Source organism: Paracoccidioides lutzii (genome assembly GCF_000150705.2).
Source record: "Paracoccidioides lutzii Pb01 unplaced genomic scaffold supercont2.35, whole genome shotgun sequence".
NCBI lineage: Eukaryota > Fungi > Ascomycota > Eurotiomycetes > Onygenales > Ajellomycetaceae > Paracoccidioides > Paracoccidioides lutzii.
In genome coordinates, this window is record NW_015440981.1 from 94,356 (window position 1) to 105,305 (window position 10,950).

The following is a 10,950-nucleotide window of genomic DNA, read 5'->3' on the forward strand; positions in this document are numbered from 1 at the left end:
ATGACGTCGCCAGGTGTCTCTCGTAAGAGACCCGCACCCGGCACATCTCCCATTATCCGCCAGCAGATAGCCCCAGCTGCAGACACTCAACTTTCCAATGATCAATTCCTGCAATGGGGTCTGTCTGTCCCCGCTCATCCAGACTCCTCCTCCGCTCCCCTTGACGGCTCGCCGCAATACCCCGTAGCGCCGCATCCCGTCGATGTCGACCCCATGCAACATTCGAATCAACTCACGCGGAGGACCGGTCACCAACTCATCAGCAGAACCCGATTACAGGATCAAAACATGACCCCACTGATTGACCAGGGTAGATTAATATCGGACGACAGGGGTGACCCCACATTGGCGGAAACAGAGGCTGAGCTGGAGCAACGAGCTCTTATGGCAAAGAAGGACGCCCAAGCGAAGAGAAAACAGATTCCACCGTTTGTGCAAAAATTGAGCAGGTATGATTTCCCTCATTTGCCCTGTTGATTTACATACCTACCGAGATATATATTTCCGTACGTGTTTGAGTGAACTCAACATAAATTAACTCGTTTAATGTCCTAATATATCTAATGATACCTCCCCTTAAAATAGTTTTCTTGATGAGTCAAAGAATACCGATTTGATACGATGGTCTGATGACGGAAATTCATTCATCGTCTTGGACGAAGACGAATTTGCCAAAACTTTAATTCCAGAGCTTTTCAAGCATAACAACTATGCCTCGTTTGTCCGACAACTGAACATGTATGGTTTCCATAAGAAAGTTGGCCTATCCGATAACTCGATGCGGGCTAGCGAACGCAAGAATAAGAGTCCCAGTGAATATTCAAATCCTTACTTCAAACGCGGTCATCCAGACCTTCTCTGGCTCATTCAGAAACCCAAGAACGTGACCGGGCAAGGCCGAGGAGCCGCCAAAGGTGGATCACGTACAAAGATAGAAGTTGATGGAGAGGATGGAGAAAATGAGGATTTTGGAGATGAAGGAGGTGGCACCCTACATGAGAAATCAAAATTCCGTGGCCAACTCTCTATCGGAGCTGCAGAGGGAACGCTGGGAGGTGATCAGCTGGCGAATGTGTACCGCGAACTTCAGAACATTCGTCAACAGCAGCAAATAATTTCTTCAACTATTAGCAAATTGCGGCGAGAGCATGAACAGCTCTATGGACAAGCAGCGACCTTCCAGGAGCAACATACTCGTCACGAAAATTCTATCAATGCCATCCTCACATTCCTAGCCACGGTATACAACCGAAGCTTACAAGGCCACGAAGGGGCTCAGGGGATTGTCAATTCGTTTGCTGGAGCTATACCCCAAGATAATAGTCAGGGGAATATTGTCAACATGGACAATTATATCGGAAATATCAATTCAGATCATTCTGCTCAGCGTCCTTTCAAGAAGCAACCTTTGCTGCTGAAGGCTCCTCCTGTTATTGGTCCAGACGGACAGCCAATACAGCCAAACAAGTTGAGCCTATCTCCAGCGGGCAGCCACTATGATTTGTCCCAAGATCATAGACGGCTATCTGATCAAACTAGTGTAACATCCACGAATATTGAAGAACTCTATGAGAGCCCGCATAACTCTGTTTCCCAGCCACAAGTCTCACACCAACAACAGCAACATGCAGTGCAAAACCAACGGACACGGTCGCCTCAAGCTGTAGAGGACCAATCTACTTCCAATTTCCCCCAGAAAGACATCATGTCCGTTATACAGAATTCCAACGCGAGGAATAATCTACCCGCCAATCTTTCTGATTTCCCAAGAATTCTCTCCTCGTTTGAGACGTCGGATGGTAATTCTCCTCTTACGGCGTCCCAGCGAGCCGATATGCTACGCCTCATTGCGAACCAGAACCATGTGTCGGATCCGACCAGCTCGGCTTCAAACAGTGCTCTAATCTCCCCGACTCCGCCTCCCATGCCCGCTAGCTACCCCAACCGCCTTGCCAATACGCGAGCGGAGATCGACAATCTTGTAAAAATGCAAGCTGAACAAGACCGCTCCGTCCAGAACCTCACAAACCTACTACAGCCTTTAAGCCCCACCGGGTCAATCCCTGGGCTTGGCCCTAACAGCCTGACCTCTAGCGTCCCACCTCCTCTGGATCTGGACCAAATTTTCAACAGCGGGGACTATTTTTCAGACTTTACAGATATGGAGAAAGGCGGGGGGGATATTTCTGGATTCAATCATGATCTTCAAACCGGACCGGGAAAAGAACTTGACTTTAAAAGCGACAGCAGCAATCACAACGGCAACAGCACAGCAGCAAATGATATCCACGCCAGTGATCTCTTTGATTTCGATGGTCTCCCTTCCACTACGACTAGCGATCCATTTCGTTCTTTGAATGCTCCCGTTGACGCACACTCAGTTCCCGGTTATTTTGAGGGACATACAGGGTTAAACCGCGACAGCAGCAATCTTGAAAATACAAGGCCGGATGATAGATTAAGCTCTATCAATTTCGGGAGTGGAAGAAGAGAATCAGACGGAGCTCGCATCACAGAGGCGTTTTCGAGTAGTGAATGTCCTAGCCCAGCAACCACAAGTGTTGATGAGAATTTACAAGGGATTGATGATGGGAATTGTGCTAGTGCTGGAGCAAAGCCTTCGAACAAGAGGCGCAGAAGAAACAGGTAGACGTGTTGCAATATTGACGGTGCGAGCCGCAGATGTATTATCTACGAGAAATCATATTGACTTTCTTTTGACTTTTTGCATGTGGTGGCTTTCTTTTTGTTTACTCTTTCTTTTTTTAGAATTATCGTTTTCCTTTTCCCTTCCCGGACTTTGGGGAGGCTATGGCGTTGGCTGAAAGTGTACCAGCGGTTTGCTTTCGCGATCGTGTTCTTTACTTAAGCTCTGAACGAAAGCAAGAGCTTCTTCTGTATCATACTGGTTTGGGGTAAGAGATCGTGTGAAGCTGGATTTTTAGGAGATCAACTAATTGGCATTTCATGGACTCTGATCATGTACTGACAGAAAGTTTTCCTTGTCTGTCCGTGTGTATTTACCTTCTCGATTTCAATCCATACATCTATCTACAACTACGGTTCTTGGACTATCTGTCATCTGCTATTGCGCCTTTTTCTTACTTCGTTTTTGCGGTTCGTTTTGGGTATCTTGAATCCCTAAACCACTCAGCCCCCTTATTCTGTGTGGCTTTCATTCACCCGACTCCTTACGTGGTCTTTTCTTGCAATTAACACCATCACAACTTCAACCAACAACTCTCTGATCGTTATACAAAAACATCTTAATCAATCCTGATCACATCCCTATAAGCTCTCTCCCATCCCCTCAGGCAGCAAGCCTGATGGCGTGCCGACGCAGCGCCGCCAGCGCGCCCAGCCCCCCAACACCACCGAACGCGTCCCGAGCCTTGACGCGCATCTGCTCCCCCATACGCCGTCCACCCAAGAGACCCCATCTCCTCACCCCAATCGCCCGCCGCACATGTGAACTGAATGACATGGAGTCTCCAAGCTCCCCTACACCAGCAGGCAGCTCAAAGAGCAGAAATGTCGCACCAATTCACCTCAACCTACGTGGCCCGATGGCTAGCGATCTCCTAGCCGCCCACGAGGCTGAGGCACAGAAATCCCATGCAGAAGCACTAGCGGCTGCAAATATGCTTGATCGGATTGAAGAAGACCTAGATGTCATGAAGGCAAAAGGCCTATCAAGGGCACTGGCCCTTGGAGCCGCTGTGAAGGCGTTAGTCAAGGACTGGTACAATGGAAGTCTAGAAACAGCTAAGCAGTCCACCACAATCAAGCCTGCTGGCTCCACTGGTGCAAATGATGCAAGAGCTCCTACCTACGCAAAGACAGCTGCAGACAGCACCAATGTAACAAAAACACCAGCAACCATACTGCAGAAACCCCTGCTTAGGAATAACCCCAGAGAAGGAAAAACACCACAAATCCTCGCGCGCCTGCCTTCAGATCATCTAGCTCGCAAAGCAAGCCCAATTGCTACTCTTAGAAAGCTGAAGGCTGAACTCCCAGGGCCTTTGGCAGCAGCCATCACAGCAGTTCAAGCCATCCCCACAGGCATTGCCATCATTCCTAGAAGCTTGCAAGACATGGAGGCCCTGCTAGCCCAAAAGAATGTTTTAGCAGCCACCCTCACCAATACTCAGATAGAGAAGGAAGAACATTGGATCACCTGCCTGATTCCTGGGCTGCCCATGGAGATTAGTGACTATGGTGGTGGAACTCTGCGTCTCTCAGCAGAATCCATGACAGAAGAATTCACACTCCAAACCAGAATCAAGCCTGTCCAGAGTCGCTGGGCAAAAATACACCCTGGAAACCCAACAGCCACTCTTATATTACACTTTTCGCAAGAGACAGCAGTAAACCTGCCATCAAAAGTGGAACTATATGGATATCAAAGACCAGTGATCAGAAAGGCACCTAAGGTCAAAATACAACAATGCAGCAAATGCTGGGGATTTCATCAAGAGAGATACTGCCTCCGCGTCCCTCGCTGCAAAAAATGCAGTTCTAAGAATCATGTGAAAGGAAATCCATCCTGTCATAAGGAGAATGAAGCATGTGGATGCCCCAATCGCTGCACTAACTGTCTTGGACCACATGCCGCGGATGATCCATCCTGCCCCGCCAGACCAGGGATAAAGAATGGGACTGTTCAAAGACACTCAAGAAACCAGCTGAGGGATATCCGCAATGCACAGAGTAAGGCATACTTGGCCAAGGCAAGTAACAGCAAATGCGGTGGTTGAGAGCCATCAGCAGACCTGAGGTTGAATGATTCTACTGAGCGTAGATCTAACCTCACACCGACATCAAACACAGCACCAAGCACAGCATTGAGCACAGCATCAGGCACAGCATTAGGCATGGTGCCCAACCCAACATCTAATGCAACACCCAACACGTCATCTCACGCAACAACACCCTCCTTTCAGCTACTCAATGAAGAAGAACTCTAGATCTCCGCAATTCCTGCAGATTATGCAAGTCAACGTAGGAAAAGGGGGCCCAGCACACGAGACAGCCCTCAATCTAGCGTTTGAAAGAAAGACTGACATCCTTCTCATACAGGAACCCTGGATTCACAGGAACTTAAGCCAATGCATCTCCAAAAAGCATCCAGCATTCAACTGCTTTGCCCCAATTGAAAAGTGGGACAGGAAGCCACGGGTCCTCACCTATGTGCGTAAACACCCACAAATCCATGCTCATGCAGTCCCAGGCCCCTGGGCAGAAAACCAGGACATCCACATGCTGCACATACAGGCCTGGGGTCTACAGCTTCAGACAGTCAACATATACAATGCACCCCCAGGCGCAGAGGATCCTGGACAAGGTGTGGGCTGTCTTCTCTCCTGGTCTGTCCCAGCACTCCCATTGCTCCTTGCTGGCGACCTCAATATCAAGCACCCCGTGTGGCAACCAGGAGTGCCTCCAAGCATGTGGGCGGAACCATTCCTGCAATGGACCATGAATTTCAACTTTACTCTCACCATGGACCCAGACACTCCCACACGTGGGCATAACATGATAGACCTGGCCTGGGCCACCCCGGAATTAGTTATCAAAGGAGTGGACACACAGGTGGACAGATCCCTTTACACTTCCTCTGACCACCAGACTCTTCTCACCAAAATCAGCCTTCCACAGGGCGCAAGGCCTGACAGGCCAACCCATTTTTTCTGTCTTGACACCATGAATGAGAAGGTCTTTAACCAGACGCTGGAGGCCTATAAGCCAAAACTAGACAAACTATGTGATTTCCCAGAGTACCCCAATACAGATCAGCTGGATGCCCTGGCTAAAGGTATCACAGATGCACTAATAGCTTCCCTGGAAAGTTCCACCAAGAAGAGCACCGGGCAAGGCACAGGTCAGCCATGGTGGAATGAGGACTGCCAGAAAGCAGTGACAACACTACATTGTGCACAGCACCTAGGCTCTAGTTTTTTACAAGAAGCAAAAAGCAACGTAGCCAGGACCACCAGGAAAGCCAAGAGAGAATACTGGCGAGGCAAGATAGCAGAGGCCTCAGTGGGGAAAGATATCTTTAAGATGATCAAATGGGCCCATTCAACTGGCTCCTTTCATTCCCCCCCTCTTGTAGATGAAGAGACTGGGCGAACGCGAACAACCCCTAGAGAGAAAAGAGACCTTCTGCAACGGGTGCTCTTACAGAAGGCTGCAAGCAGAGAGGATATCCCAATTAGCTGGTCCAACCCACCATCTGTCAAATTACCTTTTCCTGTTGCCTCAGCACATGAGATACAAAGTTCTCTGCTGAACACGGGTAATACCACTCCAGGAACTGATGGAGTGCCAACAGAGGTGCTACAAAAGGCATGGCCACATATTAAGGTATCAGTGGAAAGGCTGTTCAGAGCCTGCCTTAGGGTTGGCTGGCACCCAACCTCCTTTCAAGATGCCACACTGGTTGTGCTGTCTAAGGTCAACAGAGATCCAACACTCCCGCGATCCTACAGGCTTATAGCCCTTCTCTCAACGTTGGGGAAGGGACTGGAACGCCTGTTAGCCCGTAGGCTGGCCTGGACAGCTATACAAGAGAAGATTGTCCACCCCCAGCATTTTGGAGCCCTCCCTGGGCAGGCTGCCTCAGACCTAGTGGCAGCGATGGTTCATGATATAGAGGAAGCCTGGGCCCATGGAAAAGTAGTCTCTCTTCTTACTCTGGACATCAAGGGTGCTTTTGATGCTGTACTCAGAGGAAGGATGCTGCGGAGATTGCAAGAACAAGGCTGGCCACCAAATTTAATTAGATGGGTGGAAAGCTTCATGACAGGACGCACAGGCAGGATCAGATTGGATGGACTCCTGGGAGAGCTCTTTGATATCCCAGCAGGGCTTCCACAAGGCTCGCCAGTCTCACCTATTCTATTCATGCTGTTTATTCAGCCTCTGTTCTTTCTAGGAACTATACAAAGAAGACGTGCACGCTTAGGCTACGCAGATGATCTAGGACTGCTTAGTGCTGGAACCACTCTTGAAGGGAATGTTGTTACTCTCCAGGAGGATTTCAAGTTGCTAAATGATTGGGCCAGCAAAGAAGGGCTGACATTTGATTTTGCCAAAACTGAGATAGCACACTTCACACGGCGCAGAACCCTTTCAAACCCCTCAATTGACCTTGAAACAACATCTGGCACTCACTCTATTACAGCAAAGGCAGTGAAAAGCTCCATAAGATATCTAGGAATCTGGCTAGATAGAAAACTGAGCTTCAAGAAACACATGGAGACCATGGCGGCTAAGGCACGACAGGTGTCTAATGGCATATGAGCACTAAGCAACACAGCAAGAGGCGCCCCAGTACAACTGCTTAGACAATCCATTCAGGCCTGTGTGCTCTCTGTGCTCTGCTATGGAGCAGAGGCCTGGTGGCCTGGAGCCACACAAATGGTGAAGGGAAAGGAAATCTCCAATCGAATGGATTGCCTAGTCAGAAAGCTAGATCTAGCCCTTAGAGATGCTTTGCGAGGGGCACTACCAGTCTACAAGACCACACCCATTTCAGCTCTACACCGTGAGCTAGGAATCATGCCAATGAAAGAGACACTAGACAACCGGCGTGCTGTATTTGCAGTAAGAATCAAAAAGCTTGACAAGAGGCACCCGCTAGTGAGACGCTCTAATAAAGTAGCTACCACCAAACCCTATACCACACGTCTGTCTAGAGCGTCCAGTCATGCTGGTGGGATAGAAGCATATGACCCTCTACTCACGCCCCCTTGGATGAGATTTCCCAGGAAAGAAGATCTGCAGATTGGGTATGAGGCAGGCCACACAAAGAAACAGGCAGCACAAGACTTTAAGAGCTGGCTACAACAACGCAATCCCCTGGATCTGGTGGTCTTTACTGATGGTTCACAGATAGAGCACCCTCAGCGTGTGACTGGTGCAGGATGGGCTATATGCTGGGGTAGCAAACACCGTCTAATCTCCACAGGAAACCTGCCAATGGATAAAGCAGAGGTCTTTGACGCAGAGGCAATGGCAGCCCTGCAGGGCCTAAAGGAAGCCACCACCTTGCCTCAGGCGAAGTTTGCCAGCAACGTCTACATTTGCCTAGACAATTTGGAGGTAGCATGAGCCCTTGGATCCGTGCCAAACACCTCTAGCCAGCAGGTCTTCGCGCAGTTTCTGAAAGCCATAAAGGCCTGGCAGAGCAGGGATAGGCTCCCATTGGCCACCCAGAGCAGGGTGGTCATTAGATGGGTCCCAGGCCACGCAGGCGTGGCTGGTAATGAAAAGGCAGATCTTGAAGTCAAAGCAGCCGCAGCGCAGGCAGCAAGTGCAAGCATGGTACCTCAACCTGACAGCATAGGCACTCTAGCTTATATAAAGTGACACACTATGGAACAAACCACACGGGCCTTTGAGAACTACTGGGCCAAAAATCAGCCCAAACACTATATGGAGCTGGAGATCCCACTAAAGAGAGCCTCAACAGAGGTAAAACTTTCACGCTTCACATTAGGAAAGCTCTATGCCGCCCGATCAGGTCATGGAGACTTTGCAGCCTACCACAGCCACCTTAAGCATGAAGATGCAGAGTGCTACTGCCGGTGCGGACATAGCAAAACTCCAGAACATTTCTACTATTGCACTCTTGCAAGAAAAGCAGCAAAGTGGCGCCGGCCTATCTACAATCTCCGCGAGACACTGGCAACCTCGCGTGGGGCCCTAGAATTCAATAACTGACTAAGAGAAACAGCCTTCTATCAGAATATCTGTCCAATGCGCTGTTGCGCACCTTCAGATCAGATCCCACAGACCATTCTCTCCTCTGTCTTGCCCCCATCTTCCTCACCACCTCCTCCTCCTTCCTCTCTTTCCTCTCCTTTCTCTCCTTCCTTGCCTTCCTTCCTATCCGCCTCCCCTACCTCCCTCCCACAAACCTAAAACCTCTCAAAACCTCTGCTCTATGGCAACCGACCCATGGGCTCTGCCGGTGCAGCAATACGCAACCCATTTTTGCCTCATTTGTAAGATAGCTACTAGATAGGTAGTCGCCTACGGGCGTAGCTCTACCCGCCCTATAGTTCGACGCGGACTCTACTAGATCACGTGCCCTTAAGGCACGTGGACTAACCGGGCGTTAAATAAAAACACACACACACACACCATCACAACTTTGCAACAGCATTCCGTTACCACCCCAACCACCTCATCACCTTACACCGTGCAAGCCAGCCTGACACTCCACCGCGGCACTTAGCCTTTCGTCCATTCACTCGTCTCGTTCATCTTGTTGAGGTTGCACTCTCGCTTAGTCAGTGTTAGGGATAAAAATTCCCCCTTTTCACCTTTTTTCCCCTTCGTCTCTCTTACAACCTTCTCACACATTTCACCAAGTTTGGATAGAATGAATACCTTGGATACTCCTTTCTCTGCCCACTCCTAAATCATCTTCTTTGGATCCCTCTTTCTCATCTCTATTTACCCTCATTTTGGTTTGCCACCTTGCTGGTATATCTCGTTTAATCTTTATATTAGCCAGCCCCTTTTCACCTCCTACAACAAAAACCTTTCGCATCAACAACACAGCAACCACAGCAACAGAAATCCAGCCAACAAAGATACCCCTTCAAGGTATAGTTTCTTTTTTACTCCAACTTCCCCCCGTTTTTCTCTTCTTGGGTGCCAGGCAACATTTCTCGTTTTATCCATCTTTTGCTCTAATTTTCCTTTCTCCAAATAACACCGCCCGCCGCCGCTTATATCTTGGAACTTCATCGTTTCGATCTTCTATATTCCCGAGCCACCTTTCCCCTATCGCACATACCAATCTATACACTCCTTCCGGAGGGAAAAAAAAAACTCTATCCTCCTGCGTAACCGCGGTAAGGATCAACCCAAATAGCAAAATGATGACGCCGCAGAAAACGGCTACCTGCTGATATCTAAGATACCCGGGGGTTCGCCTGTCCTGGCAAACTTCCTGCCATTACATAGGTAATGGGCAGTTGCGTCTAGATAAACCGTCTGAGGCTATATCCCATTGTTCCCCGTTTTCCTCGAGACAAAACAGACGTGCAGAATTTACTTTACCTGCTGTTCGTGCAGCTCATCTCCCTCAGCCAGCCAGACACGAAATGCCTCTTCCTCCCTTCCCTTCCCTTCCCTTATCCTTTTGGTCGAGGCAGTACATAGGGTATGCTTCTCAAGCACACATGCATCGGTTTTTGGCTTTATACTTTACTTCATTGCCAGTGCCCAAAAACACCCTCTCACTTCATCCTCTTCTACCGTTGAAGTCCGGAAGTCTGAGTGTGTTCTTACGACGAAACCATCAACCTCAGCAAAACTCGTAAGATTCGAATTCGTTAAACCGAGTTTCGATCTCTCGATGCATTGGACTGGTTACCTGCACTCAAGAATAGGCTTTCAGACTTCTAAGCGGAGTAATTGCTTTTGGCCTACTGTAATTTTTCAGAACCATCCTCTTCAGTTCTCCAGCATCCTACCCAGACACCCGCGGCAATTTTGGATTTAGTTTTATCGTTGGGAACCGAATAAGTTAATAAAAGCCCATTGACTCCAAAATAAATAAATAAATAAATAAAATAAAATAATTATAATTATAATAATAATAATAATAATAATAATAATAATAATAATAATAATAATAATAATAATAATAATAATAAAGAACTAAACACCCTCTTCCTGCGCTGAATCAATGTTTTTAATTTAATGTAATTTAATGCAATATATTATCTATCGTTTTATTTCGTAGATGGTCTCTTAACCCATCTGTTTCCGTCCAACTATCACACATCGTTGCATCAAATCAACCCCCGCCTAGATGACCTATATGGAGCATCATTAATATACTCACTTGCATCCCACGCCCATATTCTCCACAGCCAGTCCCACTCGTTCAATTTAAAATTGGAAACGAAAATCTTAGAAAAAAAT

The 10,950-nt window shown here is 48.2% G+C and overlaps 1 protein-coding gene across 1 annotated transcript; it reads left to right on the forward strand.

Annotated features, from left to right (window-relative positions):
* PAAG_08464 (heat shock transcription factor) lies at positions 1–2,650 on the forward strand (the record flags this gene model as incomplete). The annotated part of the gene is made up of 2 exons (XM_002789572.2): positions 1–449; positions 586–2,650. 2 exons carry the CDS (start codon positions 1–3, stop codon positions 2,648–2,650), a joined length of 2,514 nt encoding a protein of 837 aa, XP_002789618.2.
* Between the last annotated feature and the right edge of the window lie 8,300 nt (positions 2,651–10,950).